The sequence below is a fragment of the Urocitellus parryii genome, chromosome 10 (genome assembly GCF_045843805.1).
Source record: "Urocitellus parryii isolate mUroPar1 chromosome 10, mUroPar1.hap1, whole genome shotgun sequence".
Classification (NCBI taxonomy): Eukaryota; Metazoa; Chordata; class Mammalia; order Rodentia; family Sciuridae; genus Urocitellus; species Urocitellus parryii.
Window position 1 is genome coordinate 76525264 of NC_135540.1, and position 21469 is coordinate 76546732.

The 21469-nt window shown below is 35.0% G+C and overlaps 1 protein-coding gene across 1 annotated transcript in view; it reads right to left on the reverse strand.

Moving 5' to 3' along the window:
- LOC113178538 (WD repeat and FYVE domain-containing protein 3-like) overlaps positions 1-21469 on the reverse strand; it is a 56259-nt gene that overhangs the window by 26759 nt on the left and 8031 nt on the right. Inside the window, exons 5-9 of the mRNA XM_077803131.1 lie at positions 18760-18872; positions 16401-16632; positions 14979-15079; positions 14649-14867; positions 13497-13678 (exon numbers count right to left, since the gene is read on the reverse strand). Of these exons, the coding sequence (XP_077659257.1) occupies positions 13497-13678; positions 14649-14867; positions 14979-15079; positions 16401-16632; positions 18760-18872 (847 nt within the window). The remainder of the gene's footprint in view (positions 1-13496; positions 13679-14648; positions 14868-14978; positions 15080-16400; positions 16633-18759; positions 18873-21469) is intronic.

The window sequence follows — 21469 nt, forward strand, 5'->3', positions numbered from 1 at the left end:
TGAGATAAGTGATACTGCAGTCCCAAGTGGCTATTAAATATGTAACTTCAGGATTTTTTTCTTGCAGTGGGGAAAAAAGTGTGCAAAGTTGTCCATAAACTCACAGTTGGACTCTCGTTTAGCCAATAGTCTACTTAAAACACCAGCCCTGTGATTTAGGATAAGAGAAGCAATCTGTGATTATGCACCCTTGGAGACATAAAATCGATACCATTTGATTTATTAGTGTCTGTCAACATTGAGGGAATCTGTGGCTATTTGAGTGACCCTCTCAACTACAAGAGCTGAAGCAAATAATGCAGATACTTATCAGAGATGAACAAGACTAAGGATTGTCTTAAAAGACAATGCTAGTTTTAAAAAGGCCTCTTTCAACCCAGATGCATTGCATTTTATTCAAAGACACAAAACAGACTGAATTGCTAGATTTGTTTGTCTTTAAATGTAGCAGCATTCATATTTAACCTTTTGTTAGATGGACAAATAGAAGGAATTGAGGTACAAATGACAGAGAGTGCCATCTCTCTATCTGAAAGTGGGGGAGAGAGAGAACCCATATATATACACAGGAGTTAATCCACATTTCTGTTCCTTGTGGGCAGCATTTACCACAAGGAAAAATACCATAAAAATCTCTGATCATAGTGTCTAATACACTAGCAAACATTAAAAGTCAGACCATGAAATTCCTTGGCTAAAAGGTTCAGGTCATTTAATTGGTAGATACCAAAGATAAAAATTAATCCCTGGGGAAATTTTATGATGTCATTTATCAATCCAGTCCAAACATGTTTTCTACTTTGCTGATTTATGAAACAGCTTGGCTCCTCTAAAGAAAAACATTTAAAAATAACCAACGAAATTGTTTTTAAAAATACTGACTTTTTTTAATTCAAAGAAAAGTTTCATTCTTTAGGAATGAGAAGCAACAGCTCTGGACTGATATGGGGTTTTCAGATATCTGCACATATAGAGTATTATTTTTGCATATTCAATGAAAATTCTTCAGATAATGCTCCAACTTAATACTCCAACATGAAGATGTATGTTGAGAATGTTGGGCACATTGCAGGTCTTTTAGCTTTAGATGGGAAGCGAGGGAAGATCAAATATCTCTAAGACTTCTTTTCCTTGGAGGTCACCTGATTTGCAGCAAGTGAGGATTTAGTATTCTCACCCATGAGAAACCTCTCTAGGAAGAGTGATGGGTAGTTTGATGTCTAACAGTCATGATCTACACACAGAGCTCATGACAGAATTAATACTCAGTGTTAAACAAGGAATACAGGTCTCCTGTGTCTGTATAAGGCATTTTATATGAGATTTGGAAAGAGGAATAGTAAAGAGTGCATAGAAAACAAATTACCCATCTTTTTCAAAGGTAGAGATTTTCATTTACATTCATTTGTGTTCATCTTTATGAGTATTACTCTCTGTGAAAGGTTCATTTAATTCCAGGGACATGAGTGTAAGAAATAAGCAGAAAAAGACTGAAGGTCAAAAATGTAGACACCCAGAAATAGATGCACACAAATATACCCAATTGATTTTGACAAAAATTCAAAGGCAATTCAGTGGAGGACAGATCACATTTTAGCAAATGGTGCTACCATTTGGATGTCCATACACAAAAGTGAATAAATGAACCTAGAGCTAAGTCTCACACTGTCTACAGAAATTATCACATAGTGGATCATGGGCTCAAATTTGAAACAAAAAACCATAGAACTTGAAGGAAAAACCATAGGAGAAATCTATGGGTCTTGCCGAGGCAAAGTTCTTAGCATCAAAAACACCTTCCATAAAAAGAAAAAGCAATAAATTGGACACCAGCAAAATCAGAAACTTTTGCTCTGTAAGCAGTCTCTGTGAAGATGTCAAAAAGACAAGCTACAGAATAAAAGAAGGTATTTGTAAACCACATATTTGATAAAATACTGTGCCTAAAATATACAAGGAACTCACAAAACAAAAAGAAAAAATAATCCAATTTAAAAATAGACTAAAGACCTGAGGAGTCCATGTTAATGTAGACTATATACATATGGCAAATAGGCATATGAAAAGCTGTTCAATATTAGCTGCTAAGAAAAATTCAGATTAAAACTACAGTGAACATCAATATGCATGAGTTAAAATAAAAAGTAGTAACAACACAATAACTATGTGAGTAGAAATCATTGAAACAAAACACAGAATCAATGAAAATAAAAACTGATTCAATAAAATAGATAAATACCTGGCAAGACTGACAAAAAAGAAAAGCAACATCAGAAATTGACAGGAGGGGGAAAGCCAGGTTTTGATGGCATCTTTTGCTGAAGTCAGGGACCTAAGAGAATCCCAAGGAACTGCACCCCAAGGCCCTGGAGTTTGCTGCAGAGTTCAGGTTATCCTTGCCGTGTCGCCTTAGGTTTGTTCAGTCTGTCCCATGTCTTCAGAGCCCCATCCTCTGACTGCCCACCCCATAGGCTGCAGTTCCTTGGTATTCTCTTATGTCCCTGACCTCATCAAAGGATGCCATCAAAACCTGGCTTTCCCTCTCCTGTCAATTTCTGATATTGGTCATTTGTGTTGCCTTTCTTGCTAGATATTTATCTTGCTAGATACTTATCTATTTTATTAAAGCTTTTTCTATTTTCATTGATTTTCTCTTTTGGTTTTCTGGTTTAGTTTCAATGATTTCTACTCTTATTGTTATTATGTTTTCCTTCATCAGACTTTGGGATTAATATACCCTTCCCCCATCCCACCCCAGGTTCTTGATGCAAGACTTTTTCTCTTTTTCTAATCTATGCATTTAGTGTCATAAATGTCTTTGACTGTGCTTCACCTGTGTCCCACAAATGTTAATATGCTGCATTTTTATTCTCCTTCCATCCAGTACATTGTCGAATTCCTTTGAGACTTCCTTTTTTGAAAACTATGGATTATTTAGAAGTATGTTATTTAGTTTCTAAGTGTTTGGGTGATTTTTCTATTCTCTCCCTGTTACTGAGCTTCTGTTTTGTTACATTGTGGTTAAAAAACACACTGTGCGTGATGTCAATAATTTTGAATTTGTTGAGATTTGTCTCATGGCTCAGGATATGGTCTATGTCAACACATCATCTAGGGGCACTTGAAAAGAAAATACATTTGCTGTGGTAGGATAGAGTGTCATATGCATGTCATTTAGACTCTGCTAGTTGATGGTGTTGTTGAATTCTTCCAGGCCTTTGCTGACTCTGACTAGTCTTCTCCATCAACTTTTGAAAGAAGGATCTTAAAGTCACCAGCTATAATAATGAAGCTTTTTTTATTTCTCCTTTTTGTTCTGCCAGTTGTTGCTCCACATTTTTTTAAACATCTTTTATTTGGTATACTCACATTAGGATTTAATGGATTGGCCCTTTTATCATTATAAACAGTCAACCCTTCATGTCTGCAGGTTCCATATCTGTGGATGCAACCAAATGCAGACTGAAAATAATTTTTTAGAAAGTGTCTTTACTAAAATGTACAAACTTTTTTCATTATTCCCTAAGCAAAACAATAAGACATTTACAATATAGGTATTACAAGTAATCTAAAGATAATTTAAGTATATGGGAAAATAGGTTAGATGCAAATACTTGGCCATTAAGAGATTAGAGCATCTGAGGGTTTTGGTATCCACGGCAGGTGCTTGAAGTTCAAGCTCACAAACACCAAGGGATGATTTGAATGTCTCTCTCTATCTCATTTTCCTTTTTCTAAAGTCTACTTTAAGTGACATTAGTGCAGTTGCTCCTATTTTTCTTAATTAATGTTTTCATGATGTACCTTTTTTTGTCCTTTTCCTTACAGTCTTCCTAGATCATAATATCCAAAGAGAATTCCTCCTTAAAAATATATTGTATGGGGCTGGGGTTGTGGCTCAGTGGTACAGCACTTGCCTAGCATGTGTGAGGCACTGAGTTTGATTCAAAGCACTACATATAAATAAATAAATAAATAAATAAATAAATAAATAAATAATAAAGTTCCATTGACAACTAAAAAATATTTTTTTTCTTTTTTTTTATTGTTGGTCATTCAAAACATTACATAGTTCTTAATACATCATATTTCACAGTTTGATTCAAGTGGGTTATGAACTCCCAATTTTACCCCGTATACAGATTGCTGTATCACATCAGTTACCCTTCCATTGATTGACATATTGCCTTTCTAGTGTCTGATGTATTCTGCTGTCTGTCCTATTCTCTACTATCCCCCCTCCTCTCCCCTCCCCTCCCCTTTTCTCTCTCTACCCCTTCTACTGTAAATCGTTTCTTCCATTTGTATTATCTTGTCTTACCCCTCCTTTCCTCTTATATGTCATTTTGTATAACCCTGAGGATCGCCTTCCATTTCCATGCAATTTCCCTTCTCACTCCCTTTCCCTCCCACCTCTCATCCCTGTTTAATGTAAATCTTCTTACCAAGCTCTTCGTCCCTACGCTGTCCTTGTTTACTCCCCTTATATCAAAGGAGTCATTTGGTATTTGTTTTTTAAAGATTGACTAGCTTCACTTAGCATAATCTGCTCTAATGCCATCCATTTCCCTCCAAATTCTATGATTTTGTCATTTTTTAGTGCAGAGTAATACTCCATAGTGTATAAATGCCACATTTTTTTTATCCATTCATCTATTGAAGGGCATCTAGGCTGATTCCACAGTCTTGCTATCGTGAATTGTGCTGCTATGAACATCGATGTAGCAGTGTCCCTGTAGCATGCTCTTATTAGGTCTTTAGGGAATAGACCCAGAAGGGGGATAGCTGGGTCAAATGGTGGTTCCATTCCCAGCTTTCCAAGAAATCTCCATACTGCTTTCCAAATTGGCTGCACCAGTTTGCAGTCCCACCAGCAATGAACAAGAGTGCCCTTTTCCCCGCATCCTCTCCAGCACTTATTGTTGTTTGACTTCCTAATGGCTGCCAATCTTACTGGAGTGAGATGGTATCTCACTCCAGTAAGTTTTGATTTGCATTTCTCTGACTGCTAGCGATGGTGAGCATTTTTTCATGTACTTATTGATTGATTGTATGTCCTCCTCTGAGAAGTGTCTGTTCAGGTCCTTTGCCCATTTTTTGATTGGGTTATTTGTTATCTTATTGTCTAATTTTTTGAGTTCTTTGTATATTCTGGTTATTAGGGCTCTATCTGAAGTGTGTGGAGTAAAGATTTGTTCCCAGGATGTAGGCTCCCTGTTTATCTCTCTTATTGTTTCTTTTGCTGAGAAAAAACTTTTTAGTTTGAGTAAGTCCCATTTGTTGATTCTAGTTGTTAACTCTTGCGCTATGGGTGTCCTATTGAGGAATTTGGAGCCTGATTCCACAGTATGTAGACCATAACCAACTTTTTCTTCTATCAGATGCCGTGTCTCTGATTTAATATCAAGCTCCTTGATTCATTTTGAGTTAACTTTTGTGCATGGCGAGAGATAGGGATTCAGATTCATTTTGATGCAAATGGATTTCCAGTTTTCCCAGCACCATTTGTTGAAGATGCTATCCTTCCTCCATTGCATGCTTTTAGCCCCTTTATCAAATATAAGATAGTTGTAGTTTTGTGGATTAGTCTCTGTGTCCTCTATTCTATACCATTGGTCCACCCGCCTGTTTTGGTACCAGTACCATGCTGTTTTTATTACTATTGCTCTGTAGTATAGTTTGAAGTCTGGTATCACTATACCACCTGATTCACACTTCCTGCTTAGTATTGTTTTTCCTATTCTGGGTCTTTTATTATTCCATATGAATTTCATGATTCTTTTATCTATTTCTACAAGAAATGCTGTTGGGATTTTGATTGGCATTGCACTGAACTTATAGAGAACTTTTGGTAATATCGCCATTTTGATGATGTTAGTTCTGCCTATCCATGAGCAGGATATATTTTTCCATCTTCTAAGGTCTTCTTCTATATCTCTTTTTAGGGTTCTGTAATTTTCATTGTATAAGTCTTTCACCTCTTTTGTTAGGTTGATTCCCAAGTATTTTATTTTTTGGGGGGATATTGTGAATGGAGTAGTTGTCCTCATTTCCGTTTCAGAGGGTTTGTCGCTGATATACAGGAATGCCTTTGATTTATGCGTGTTGATTTTATATCCTGCCACTTTGCTGAATTCATTTATTAGCTCTAATAGCTTCTTTGTAGACCCTTTTGGGTCTACTAGGTATAGAATCATATCATCTGCAAATAGTGATAATTTAAGTTCTTCTTTTCCTATTTTTATGCCTTTAATTTCTTTCGTCTGTCTAATTGCTCTGGCCAGTGTTTCGAGGACTATGTTGAACAGAAGTGGTGAGAGAGGGCATCCCTGTCTTGTACCAGATCTTAGAGGGAATGCCTTCAATTTTTCTCCATTCAGAATGATGCTGGCCTGTGGCTTATCATAGATTGCTTTTACAATGTTGAGGTATGATCCAGTTATCCCTAATTTTTCTAGAGTTTTGAATATAAAGGGATGCTGTACTTTGTCGAATGCTTTTTCCACATCTATCGAGATGATCATATGGTTCTTATTTTTAAGACTATTGATGTGGTGAATAACATTTATTGATTTCCGTATATTGAACCAGCCTTGCATCCCATGGATGAATCCTACTTGATCATGGTGTATAATTTTTTTGATATGTATTTGAATCCGATTCGCCAGAATTTTATTGAGGATTTTTGCGTCAAGGTTCATTAGAGATATTGGTCTGTAGTTTTCTTTCTTTGAAGTGTCTTTGTCTGGTTTCGGGATCAGGGTGATGTTGGCCTGGTAGAATGAATTTGGAAGTTCTCCCTCTTTTTCTATTTCCTGAAATAGCTTGAAAAGTATTGGTGTTAGTTCCTCTTTAAAGGTTTTGTAAAACTCTGCTGTATACCCATCCGGTCCTGGGCTTTTCTTAGTTGGTAATCTTTTGATGGTTTCTTCTATTTCCTCTATTGTTATTGGTCTGTTTAGGTTGTCTATATCCTCCTGACTCAATCTGGGCAGATCATAAGACTTAAGGAATTTATCTATGCCTTCACTATCTTCTATTTTATTGGAGTATAAGGATTCAAAATAATTTCTGATTATCTTCTGTATTTCTGAAGTGTCTGTTGTGATATTGCCTTTTTCATCTCGTATGCTAGTAATTTGGGTTCTCTCTCTTCTTCTCTTCATTAGCATGGCTGAGGGTCTGTCAATTTTATTTATTTTTTCAAAGAACCAACTTTTAGTTTTGTCAATTTTTTCAATTGTTTCTTTTGTTTCAATTTCATTAATTTCAGCTCTGATTTTAATTATTTTTTGCCTTCTACTTCTTTTGCTGTTGTTTTGCTCTTCTTTTTCTAGGAATTTGAGATGAAGTAAGTATGAGATGATTTATTTGTTGGTTTTTTCTTTTTTTGAGGAATGAACTCCAAGCAATGAATTTTCCTCTTAGAACTGCTTTCAGCTGGGAATGGAACCGCCATTCGACCCAGCTATTCCCCTTCTCGGTCTATTCCCTAAAGCCCTAACAAGAGCATGCTACAGGGACACTGCTACATCGATGTTCATAGCAGCTCAATTCACGATAGCAAGACTGTGGAACCAGCCTAGATGCCCTTCAATAGATGAATGGATAAAAAAAATGTGGCATTTATATACTATGGAGTATTATTCTGCATTAAAAAATGACAAAATCATAGAGTTTGGAGGGAAATGGATGGCATTAGAGCAGATTATGCTAAGTGAAGCTAGTCAATCTTTAAAAAACAAATACCAAATGACTCCTTTGATATAAGGGGAGTAAACAAGGACAGGGTAGGGACGAAGAGCTTGAGAAGAAGATTTACATTAAACAGGGATAAGAGGTGGGAGGGAAAGGGAGTGAGAAGGGAAATTGCATGGAAATGGAAGGCGATCCTCAGGGTTATACAAAATGTCATATAAGAGGAAAGGAGGGGTAAGACAAGATAATACAAATGGAAGAAAGGATGTACAGTAGAAGGGGTAGAGAGAGAAAAGGGGAGGGGAGGGGAGGGGAGGGGAGGGGAGGGGGGACAGTAGAGAATAGGACAGACAGCAGAATACATCAGACACTAGAAAGGCAATATGTCAATTAATGGAAGGGAAACTGGTGTGATACAGCAATCTGTATATGGGGTAAAAGCGGGAGTTCATAATCCACTTGAATCAAACCGTGTAATATGATGTATTAAGAACCATGTAGTGTTATGAACGACCAATAAAAAAAAATAAAAAAAAAAAAAAAAAAAAAAAAAAAAAAAAATAAATAAATTTATTTGGAATACAAAAAAAAAAAAAAAAAAAAAAAAAAGAAAAATCCTTCTGTCTTCTGGATCCTTAACTCTCTCCTCTTTCCGCTTCTTTCTTTTTCAGTTTAGAACCGTTGGCCCATTCTTTAACAAACTCTTTTCCATACCCTAATATCCTTAACCTCCTGGCTTTTGGGTTACTCAATTCTAATTGAAAGTGAGGAAAACTTTGCAATTTCAGTTTACCATGCATGAGAGAAATCACTGGAGGGGAAGGTTGTAATTCAAATTTGTGGACAATATTCCACTTATTGATGCAAAAGATAGGTAATATAATGTTTCAAAATACTATTTTGGTAGGCTAAAGTTGTTGAGTCATGTAGAACATGACAAAAACGTAACTAGAATTAAAAATGCAAATGCATGGTCTATTCACTTATGTGCTCAATAAATATTTATTTATATTGATCCTGTCCCTACTTTGCTTACTGAGAGATTCATTGGTGAATAAAAACAGACACTGTAAAAAAAAAAAAAAAAAAAAAAAAAAAAAAAAAAAAAAAAAAAAAAAAAAAAGAACTGCTTTCAATGTGTCCCATAGATTCTGATATGTTGTGTCTGTGTTTTCATTTAACTCTAGGAAGTTTTTAATTTCCTCCTTGATGTCTTCTAAAACCCATTGATCATTCAGCAACCTATTGTTCATTCTCCAAGTGATGCTTGATTTTTCCTTCCTTCTTTTATCATTGATTTTCAGTTTCATTCCATTATGATCAGATAAGATGCATGGTATTATCTCTACCCCTTTATATTGTTTAAGAGTTGCCCTGTGACATAATATATGGTCTATTTTTGAGAAGGTTCCATGTGCTGCTGAGAAAAAAGTGTAACTACTTGATATTGGGTGGTATAGTCTATATATGTCAATTAAGTCTAGGTTGTTAATTGTGTTATTGAGTTCTATAGTTTCCTTATTTAACTTTTGTTTGGTAGATCTGTCCAGTGGTGAGAGAGGTGTGTTGAAGTCTCCCATGATTATTGTATGGTGGTCTATTAGACTCTTGAACTTGAGAAGAGTTTGCTTGATGAACACAGCTGCACCATTATTTGGGGCATATATATTTATGATTGTTATGTCTTGTTGGTGTATGGTTCCCTTGAGCAGTATGAAGTGTCCTTCTTTATCCCTTTTGATTAACTTTGGCTTGAAATCTATTTTATTAAATATGAGTATGGACACTCCTGCTTGTTTCCGCAGTCCATATGAGTGGTATGATTTTTCCCAACCTTTCACCTTCAGTCTATGAATATCTTTTCCGATCAGATGTGTCTCCTGTAGGCAGCATATTGTTGGGTCTTGCTTTGTGATCCATTCTACTAGCCTGTGTCTCTTAATTGGTGAGTTTAAGCCATTAACATTTAGGGTTATTATTGAGATATGGTTTGTTCTTCTAGCCATATTTGTTTATTGATGTTACTAAACCTGATTTGTTATCCTCTTTGACTACTTTCCCCCCTTTACTGTCCTACCTCCCATTGTTGGTTTTCAATGTTATTTTCCATTTCCTCTTCCTGTAATATTTTGCCAAGGATTTTTTGAAGAGATGGGTTTTCTAGCTGCGAATTCTTTTAACTTTTGTTTATCGTGGAAGGTTTTAATTTCATCTTCTATCCTGAAGCTTAATTTCGCCGGATTCACGATTCTTGGTTGGAACCCATTTTCTTTCAGTGTTTGAAATATGTTATTACAGGATCTTCTAGCTTTCAGAGTCTGTGTTGAGAGATCAGCTGTTATCCTGATTGGTTTACCCCTAAATATAATCTGCTTTCTTTCTCTTGCAGCTTTTAAAATTCTCTCCTTATTCTGTATGTTGGACATCTTCATTATAATGTTTCTAGGTGTGGATCTCCTATGATTTTGCACATTCGGCATCCTGTAGGCTTCTAGGATTTGGGATTCTGTCTCATTCTTCAAGTCTGGGAAGTTTTCTCGTATTATTTCACTGAATAGTTTGCTCATTCCTTTGGTTTGGACCTCTATACCTTCCTTATCCCAATGACTCTTAAGTTTGGTCTCTTTATGTTATCCTATATTTCTTGGATGTTCTGCTCATGGTTTCTTAGCAAACTTGCTGAGCTGTCTATGTTCTTTTCCAGTTGAAATACTTTGTCTTCATTGTCTGATGTTCTCTCTTCTAAGTGTACTCTGCTGGTAGTATTCTCAATTGAGTTTTTAAGTTGGTTTATTGTTTCCTGCATTTCTAGGATTTCTATTTGTTTGTTTTTTATTACCTCTATCTCCCTGTGAAATTGATCTTTCACTTCCTGGATTTGTTTGTCAATGTGATCTTTCATTGTCTGATTTTGCTGTCTCATGTCTTCCTTGAGACTCCATATCATCTGAAGCATGTATATCCTGACCTCTCTGTCTGACATTCCATCTGTTGCACCTATTACCTCTTCTAAAGTTGAGTTGACCTGCATTGCCTGTGGTCCTTTCTTTCCTTGTCTTTTCATACTGCTGGCGTTTCTTTCTGCTTGGTGAAACTGTTGTGTTTTTGAAATTTTCCCTCTATTTATTTATATTGCTCTTGTATAGTTGAAAAATCACCCTTGCAGGGCAGGTAGTGGCTGTGATCGTCCTCCAATTGGTGTGATCCGTCTACCAAGCTGGGAAGCCCTAGGTCTGCTCTGCTGGTCGGTCAAAGGTCCGCCTACCCAGCAGGCGCGAGGGGCACCTCTGTCACTCCGCAGGTTGCTGGGCCTAACCTCCCGATGGGTCGCAGGTTCGCCTAGCTTGCAGGCACTGGGGGAGGGGCCAGTTCCGCCCCTCAGCAGGCCGCTAGGCCCGATCTGCCTGTGGTCACAGTCCCGCCTACCTTGCAGACACTGGGGGAGGGGACGGGCCTGCCCCTCAGCAGGCCGCCGGCCCTGTCCTACTGGTGGGTCCTGTCCACGTTCCCTGCAGGCACCTGTAGCTGTTCTGTGACTCCGCAGGTTGCTGGGCCTGACCCGCCCGCCCTTGGGTTCTTAATGCAGTCTTAAAATTAGTCGTAGGGCTGGGATTGTGGCTCAGTAATGTGCTTGCCTAGCATGTGTGAAGAACTGGGTTCTGTTCTCAGCACCATATATAATTAAATAAAATAAAGGTCCATTGTCATCTAAAAAGTTATATTAAAAAATTAGTTGTAACATTCATTGTGAGTCTGTTAACTAAAGTTATGGATGAAAATGTCTTATAGGAGTGAAGAGTTGTAAAATATTAGAGAAAATTTAGAAAAATGAAGTCTATGTTTAGTCTCCATGTAAAACAATAACCCTTACTGACTGACATTCTCAGATTTGAAATAACACTTCTGTTTACTGACAAGGTGCCTAACATCAATCATTTATAATAAATCTATAATTAGATAGGGTATAAGATAAAAGGAAATCAAGTTGCTCCTTATACAAGCAGATCTTATCACCTAATGAAATGAGAGAGACACTTCCATTGACTGTTTTGTCATAACATCATCCCAGCGTTAGATCACATCCATGATTCTATATATTAAAGAACAGTCTCAGGTGATATTCATACAAGACTATGACAACTCATAGTGACAGCAATGATGATGATGTAAATATATCAGTGATTAATCTCCTATCCCTCAACTCTAGAAACTGAGGACATTTTTGTTTTTAGTGATGGTAATATTAGAAGCAACCTACTAGACAATCTACAAACTCGGTTTAAATGTAGTCATGTAAATGAAGAAATAAAAAATGATGCCCATGGGATGTGTTTTGGAGTTTATCATAATGAAACATTATGTTGTAATTGGAACACTATTATCATAAGGAAGGAAATATATTCACAGAAGCTGTTGTTCACACAGGACACAACTTTGCCTTTGTTACTGTTTCAAATGGAATAATTAAGAAGGACACTACCTTTTTAAGAGCTTGATAGCTGAGTTCTGTAGAAAGTAACTACAGATTCAGTATGACTTATTCAAAATGTATGGGATCCGAAATATTTCAGATTTTAGTCTTTCAGATTTTGGAATATTTACATAGACTTAACTAGTTGACCACCTCTAATCTGAAATTCAGATGCTCTAAAATTTGAAACTTTTTATGTATCATGTTAGTATTCGAAAAGTTCTAGAATTTTGGAGCATTTGGATTTTTGGATTGGAGATGCTCAACCTGGGGCAACATTCATAGTAATTTGGAACATAGAATTTCACCTGATTCTTTATTGGTTACTTAAATTTTCTTCTAATTATGAAACTATAGCAATCTAGAGGATTGCTTATGCAGTCATTTATTTATATATCTACAATGATTATCAGAGACAAACCTAGGTGATCAAAAGCAAAGAAAAACAATTCTAGCTCTAGAGAAATACAGTCTTCTAAATTGGGTGTCAACATACTTTATATACAAACAGAGATACAAAAATTTGTGGTATATGTGTGTATTAAGAATTGTAATGCAAAAAAAAAAAAGTACATGTATAAAGGAAAAAAAATAGCATTACCTTAGATTAGGTAGAGGAAAGTGAAAGGAGAGGAAGGCAGAGGGATGTGGGATAAGAAAGATAGTAGAATGAAACAGACATTATTACTTTATGTATATATATATATATGACTGTATGACCAATATGATTCTACAATATGTATACTCAGAAAAATGAGAAATTATATCCCATCTATGTATGATATATCAAAGCATATAAGTGAATTCTACTGTCTTGTATAACTAATTAAAACAAATAAAAATTTTAAAAAAGAGAAATACAGTTTTCTAGATTAAATCAGAATGGTAACAATGAAGTGACAAAGTAATGTATTCATAGTTTACTTAGACATCCTGAAACTTGTGTCTCTAGTGTGAAAAAGAATTTAGCAATCTGACCCAAGGGCTGACAAAGTCAGTAACTCCTTTAGGACCCTATAATCCCTCCTTTCTCTTCTTCTTAATAAAATAATAAGAGCTAGTTAGGCACATGACTCTAACATACTGTTGAAACAGGCACTGAAAGTCAACTTAAAATTAAGATAGTAATCTTAAAAACACTCCCACAATCTACATTATATGTATTTATGAATATGTCAAAATGAACCCCATTATTATGTGTAACTATAATGTACTAATAAAAACATTAAAAAATACTTCTGCAAAATACATACACACACCCCACATATACACATACCTTCTTAAGCTATCTTGCAAACTGGTGCATTTAAAAGTATAATATGCTTACCTTTACAGTGTTAACAAGCTGTCCATCAATATAGAGGGCTGCAGTACTGTTTTTCAGCATGCCTTTGCTCATCACCAAAACCAGATGATGCCACTGTCCCTCAACTATAAGCTCTCCACATCGAAAGCGGGCACAGCATGGCAGAATCTCATAAAAAGAGGATTCTTCACTAAAATCATCAACTAAAATGAGGGAAAGATGTATAAAACTTTTGGCAGTATCTTCCTTGTTCTGATAATAATTCATATTCAGATCAGCATATTTTGATTTTTAAGCTAAAATAAAATGATGATGCACATGAAGATTCCCTGTTCACTTAATAACCATGGCTGTAGTAAGAAATAAAGCCTAGAATCTAGGCATGCTCTCATCTGCTAAAGTACTTACAATTACATTCAAAGAAAGTTACAATAGCTAATGAAGTAAAAAAGAAACAAGCTAAATGGATGATAAAAGTTATCATAAACAATAAAAAGAGACTAGTTGACACCAAAACCAAAAATAAACAAGTGGGACTACATCGATCTGTACAGCTTCTGTACAGAAAAGGAAACAATCAACATAGTGAAAAGGCAATTTACGGAATGACATAAAATACACACAAGCTACATATCTGATAAGGGGTAATCTCTAATATATACATACATAACTCAAACAACTTGATAGTAAAGAAGCTAGTAGACGAATTTCTTCTAAGACACAAAAAATAGCTGACGGGTACACAAACACAAGCTCAACATCACTAATCATCAGAAAAATACAAACAAAAATCGAAATAATTTAGCACCTCACACCTGTCAGGATGGCTATCATCAAAAAACAAAAAATAAGCAATGGTGGGGAGGATGAGAAATTGGAAGTCTTGGGCACTGTTGGTGGAAAAGCAAAAGGGTTTTCTGTCATGATATAGAAAACAGCATGGAGGTTCTTGAACAAATTGAAAGTAAAACTACCAGATGATCTAGCAATCCCACTTCTGGGTATTTATCCAAAAAAACTTAAATCATGATCTCAAAGAGACACTATATTAAGACACTATATTAACTATATTACAGAATGGCAGCAAAAGGTCATTCTGCCTTAAAAATATTAAAATGACGTTTTTATACTTTCTAGATTCAAAGGAGAAAATAGAAAAAGACAAATACTGACCATAATTTTGGAGTAATTCCTCTTTAGTGGAAACAATCAGAGACCGGTCTTTTGCTGACAGAACTACAGCAAGGCACACGTAATGCTGCTCAGAAGAATTTGCTCGGCGAACAATAGTAAGGAGTCTGACGGGGTGGTTATTAGGAGGAGAACTGAAGTGTTCAATACAAAACCAGCTAGAATAGCTTAAGCCAGATGGAGGAGGGAAGAATCTTTCACCTGAAATAAAAGTGGCAAAATAAAAATGAAAGAGTGTTTTGACTCATATTTATATTTAAAAAGAGGCCAACGAAAGCATATAAAGGAACTACTGAAAAATGAAGTATTTACCAGAGCCAATGCCGCTGACCACAGCCCCATCATTAAGACATGTTGTGACAGCAGTATTTGTAGGGGCATTATGAGGAGCCAAACTAGGCAGAAACAGGCAGCTATTGAAGAAAAGACAACATATATATTAGAGATAACTATTTCTTCTCTTAACACTATGGATATACCACAGTGAAATAAACTGCCAGTATATAAAAGAGTTAAAAGATCAAAAAATAAATCTGAATATCTAGAAAAACCCTTCCTGTGTTTTAATTATGTGAGAGTATTAAACAAAATGCTTTAAAATCTCTAACAACATGTTAGGTTTAAACTCTTAAAAATTAAGATATAATTTGAATATGTAAAACACAAATGTATAACCTCAATCACAGCATTAGGATAATTTAATCACTGTATAAAAACTTCCCTTGTGCCCATTTCCAATCACTATCTCTTCTTTCCACTATTCTGATTAGTTTTGATTATTCCCATTATTATCCATTGTTTGAAAATGACCCATGACTACATGTTTAAAATCCAACTACAGAGTTAGATAAATGTGTAAGAATCCCAAAAAACAATGTATACATGTAGATATTATCTACTAGCAGTCTAAGAATTCACAGATCTAGCTATTTATAAAAATACACAAATAAAATAAGAGAGTTTGTACTGGCTCATATTTACATTGATAGGGGGCCAACTAAAGATAAAAACTTTATAATCTAGCTGTTAGATCTATTAGCATTTGTATCTACTTCGAGGCAGGTGCACTTAAAAAATATCTAGGTTTTCTGAGATTCTTTATTGCTGCTTGTGCTACTGTAGAATTTTCTGTCACTTAAATTAATTTGTTCATTGATAATCATTGAATATTGATAATGTATAAGATACTATGTTAAGTAATTTGTGGGATAGCATGATGACAAAACCTAGGCTAGGAGGTTTTCACCTAATTTAAATTAACATATTATCTCTATATATTCATATTTATTATATCAGGGGTGTGCAAACTTTCAGGAGATGGCCAGATGATAAACATTTTGTGCTCTGTGAGTTAGCAACTCTGTCATTTGCTATCAAGAATATCAAAGTCTGAAGACACAGTGCCAAAGCAGCCATACAAAATGCTATGTTCTAATAACACTTCATCCACAAGAAATAAAAAAACCTTACCAAGAAAAGCAGATTTGGCAAATGGGCCTTAGATTACTGACTCATTTATTACATTGATTTATTTAACATGATAATTAATTTAAAATAATTACACTAGAAATCTTGAAATAGTATTCTCAAAGAACACAAATTATTTGAATATACATAGTATAGTATATACCATAATTGGTATTTACCAAGTAAATTTAAAACAAAAGATTCATTTGCAAAGTTACAAAGCAGAAAATAAAACAGTAGAATAAGGCTATCTTACAATTTCCTTACCCAAACCCTTCAAGGGATGTGTCAAATTCAACAAATGCTGGAGTAACTGATGACCCGTGAAGTCTGATGTCATGTGGGGTTGTCATGGAGACCAGACACTTCACCCTGGTTAAGGGTACAGTGCTACCTTCTGCAGATTTTACCAGACTCTTGCTTATCCGGTAATGGTTATCTTCAGGTAAGCTAAAAACACTATCAGAACCCAGACCTTCTAGAGATGTGATCATACTATCTGTAAGTCAAAGAAAATCTCTTAGTGAAAATACCATGCAGAATTTTTAAATAACTTTACAAGGCTAATTTATTTTTAAATACCATTTTTAATTTTCAATATGTAATTATTTTCTTTTTAAATACTAAGGGCACTAACCAAATTTAATGTACTTTATGTTCCTTTTTAAACTTAAATAGGCTATTCCCTTTTTTACTTAAAACTAAATTAATATGCACACTACAGAAACACTGGAAACTAGAGTACAATTAAGAATAAAAATCACCAATAATCACCTGTTAAAATGTAATTTAAGAATTCTGTACTGATTTATAAAACAGTTTATGCTTTTATTTTATAAAACTACTTTTTATCATTTCTCTTAGAGAAGAAAGTAAAACATTCTAGAAGCATTACAACAAAAAGAAACAGGTCGTCTTAGGAGAAACTATCAGAGATACACAGCTACAACTTGATTTCTCTATCTTCCCCCTATTTGAATTTTTTTCTTTATAACTATTAAAATTAAATTTGTGATCACAAAATTGAATTTAAGAATTCCTATGTATGTGTAAATGGAAACAATTTCAAGAATGAAAAGACAAATTTTAAGCAAACCGTCCTGTCTTCCTAGGAATGTATCACAACTACAATGGAGAACGCATTCCCTGTGAAGTTGAACCACATGGGTACACGTAACTGTTTTTCTCATATGTGCCGGAAATTCAGACAACCATGAAAATATTAATTTTCTCAGGGAAAGGAGCTATTTTTCATTTTTATTATTATCAAAAGATAATAATTCTAAAGAATGATGTAAAGTATAAATATAACACAAAAAATATATATATAAAGGTCTTGGGATATAGCTCAGTGGTTTAAGGGATTGCCTAGTATGTGCAAGGCCCTGGGTTCAATCCCCAGTACCATGTACATACATACATATATACATACCATGTATATTAATTATTACAATAATAGTTACAAAAACTGAAGTACTTTGTTTTCTGCTAAACTGTATTGAAATTCAAAAGCTCGTAAAGCTTCCATAACACAGTAGTTGTTAATCACTGGTAATAAATAGCAGGAAGAATGAGACTGAAATAATGGTTGAATCTCTCTGACTTCAGAATTCTCACCCCCCAAATCAAGGAGTTGATCTAAGATGACCTCTACAAAGCAACCAGTCTACTTTTCTAAATATTCTTTTGCCTGTTTCACTAGTAATACTCACCTTAATCTATCAAAACACAAGTCTTATTATCATGGCTAACAATAATACAAAATGATGTAGAAAGTAAAAATGAGCAAAACTACAGAATTAACCTGGAGAGGAAATCCAGTGCAACTGGCTTCCCTGGGAACACCTCTGGAGTGGATGGTCTCCATGACAGCCTGGTATTCAGTGCCTGCATTCTTCTAACTCCCCAGATCAGGTTTCTATCAGCCTAATGCAAAATCTTCTCCTTGGAGGCTTCTCAGCAATACTTACTACATCTCTCCCTATGAAACTACCATCTGCTATTTTCCTATGAGGTTCTCTATTCATTTTAAAAACACTGGCATTTCATTCTCAATCTTGTTTATATTAATTCTTGCCATTGGATGGGAGGATGTCACAACATCTATATGAATAACCCATCTCACACAAACTGTATTTTCCAATGAGCATTTACCTATGTTTCATACCTGAAACTACCAGGCTTCACTTATTTCCCCATCAGAACTACAACTCCTTGATATGGAACTTTAACTGTCTTCATCAGTATTTCTATTTTCCTGTCCTCCACGACTTTTCTGCAGCAGGTGTCCTGTAAATCCACAGCCTGGTAATAATAACCCAATCAACCATTCCCTAGTTTAGGCAGCAAAGGCTACTTGAGAAACAAATCCTTGATCCACTGAGAAAGGGGTGCTCCTCCTCCCACACCAAGGCTTATTCTGCCCATAGCTCTCATCTCCTCTGGATCCTTACACCACCAAGCTCCTCTCCCCCACCCTCACTTAATTGACTTGACTGTGTGTCTCTGTTTAAATAACAACAAACCCTTTCTGTCTTTCCCTTTACAAACTTGAAATAATATTCATCCCTCATATAATTTTCACAAATAAAAGAAACCAACAAACAGAATGTCAAAATCAACTTACTTCTCATCTCTGGCTCGTAACACAGTGAACTTGGTTTGTGGACCCTATATTGCTTTAGCAGTTTTTTGTCCCAGGCACCACAATTTAAAGGACTTGCCAAATGTAAAAACTCTCTAAATAAGAAACAGAGCAAAGTTATTCTTTGACTGAGACTATATATAATTCAGAAACCAAATATAAACAAGAAGTTAGATTTAACAAATTATAACAGACTAGTTAAATTAAAAAGAAATGCAAAATTATTGTGAAATGACATACAACATTAACTTCATATTTGATCACTATATATCTATAGATCTACTAGGCAGTTTTCAAAATTCAAAAGCTCAAGTCCAATTATGTCTGAAACCAAACTTATACCTAAACCTATAGTTTTTCAGATGTTCTGCATCTAATTGAAATGTACTTGGATTTTCATTCTTTCTCAGGATTTTAATATTCAAAAAATCAGGAAGTTCTGTTGATTCTACTTCCCCCAAATATCATAAATCCCATCTTTTCATTCTTGATAATACGACCCAGATCAATTACAGTATTTTTGTGTTCTTGAAGGAGAATCTTAATTACCTCCTGTGTCCCAGTTCAATCCCTTCATCACGACAGTTAGTACCTTTCAAAACTTAAACCTATTCAATGACACTCTATTGCTTAAGTCTCTCAGAGGCTGTTCAATATTAGTAGATGGAAACCCAAAATCCTCAAAATGACTGAGTACCACACATAAGATGATTTCTACATCAGTCCTAACATTCACTGCTCTCATTTTTTCCCCCAATCATAAATAGTTCTCAAGGCATACAAAATTCTTAAAACTCCCTATGAATATATTCCTTTGTTGCTCTGGACTATCAAAATTGCCTTTCTTATTGCTGAGAATATTCTTTCCACCACTTCTTTCTTATCTGACTAGTTTTCTTCCATAATTGGTTTCTTAATTGCCATTTCCCCCACAAAGTCTCTTCTTCTGAGACACCCCTGCAAAAAGTCTGGGTAAGTTACTTATATAAACTGGATAACACTGCTTTTATAGAAATGAATACACAACATTTTAATTGCCTACTTACCTGACTATGTTCTTTCCTAGAAAATACATTTTATGAGAGCATGAATTTTTCTTTTGCTATCTACCAATGTTTCCCCAGTTCCTAACATGTAGTAAGGGTTTTAAAAAAAAGGATAATTCATATCTCTAGGTTAGGAAATAACAGTAATGGATAAAGAATATTGAATATCTATAATCTTTACAAATATGCTGCTTCTGTTCTTATTTCAAACATGTAAAAGATATGGACTATTATGAAGGACTACAATATAAAGTATACGGAGCATGTCCTCTTGAAATGTGCTGCACAGAGATATAAAAAATTGTTCAGGAATTATACATAATAGTATTCTTCAGTATTCTGTCATTTATGGCATCATATACAAAAAAAGAATTCTGTATTTTCAATTTTCTCTGTCACCAAAAAAAATAAAGGTTTAAAACCCTGTAGCCATTAAAATGTTACACATAAGTAGTTTATGATCTGTGGCTTTTAAGTAGCAAGAGATGAGCACTATGGGCAGAATAAGCATTGGTGAGGGAGGAGGAGCACACTTTTCTCAAAGAATTGAGGATTTCTTTCCCTTTTTCAATCCATGGCTCATCACTTGACTATTCCAAGCATTCAGTGTAAGAACGGATCATGTCCAGATGGCTGATTTTTCACTGCTTATTGTTTATCTTGCTATCCTGTACAAATTATTTGTATGAGACAATCTCTCCAACTTCCTCTACTTTTCAAGTAGAGGACTATCAAAAAGGATATGGGGAAATATCAATGCTACCCTCAAAGCTATAAGACTGAATCTATCCACCAGCTGACAGATGAGGGGAGTGTGACTGTCTTTCATCTTGACTTCAGGATGATGAAAGTATTGATGATTAGTATCATCAAGGCCAAGCACACTGACACAACACTGCTTGACAAATGTTTACCATATATGTTTTTCTTAATCCACCATTCGTTTGTTGATTAAGAAAAACATATTAAGAATGCTTGTAGAAGTATTATATGGCAGGAATACTTGAATAGTATTTAAAAATAATCTAATGAATAGAATAGCATATAGTCTAAAAATGATAAAATGAGTACATTTTTATAAGAAAGAACACAATGATTTATGTACTAAATCTATTTGGCTATGTAATTACAAGAAAAATATAGAAAAAATTTAAAACCTAGCAAGTTTCATGCCTCAAACATAACAGCACTGTTTGTCTTGCACTACAAAAGGTTTTCAAAAATATACTTTTGGATGATTTTAAAAAACCCCGTAGTCATCTACAAGACAAAATATTATTCAGTAATAAAAAGAAACTATTGATACATATAACTTGTATGCATCTCAAGAACATTATGGTGTGAAAACTGTCAATCTCAAAAGGTCATATACCACAGAACCTCAGATATATAATACTTTCAAAAGAAAAAATTATGGAGATGAAGAACAGAGCAGTGGTTTCTAAGACTTGGGAATGGTGGAAGATAAGGGAGTGGGTATGTCAATAAACGGGAAGCCTTGGGAGATATTTGTGACATCTTGGATTGTGTGATGGTCACATAAATTTACACATGGATAATAAAAGAGAATGGATGGATAATAAAGAGAACCTCATACACACATAGATATATCATACCAACATCCATTTCTTGGCTCTAATGCTGTC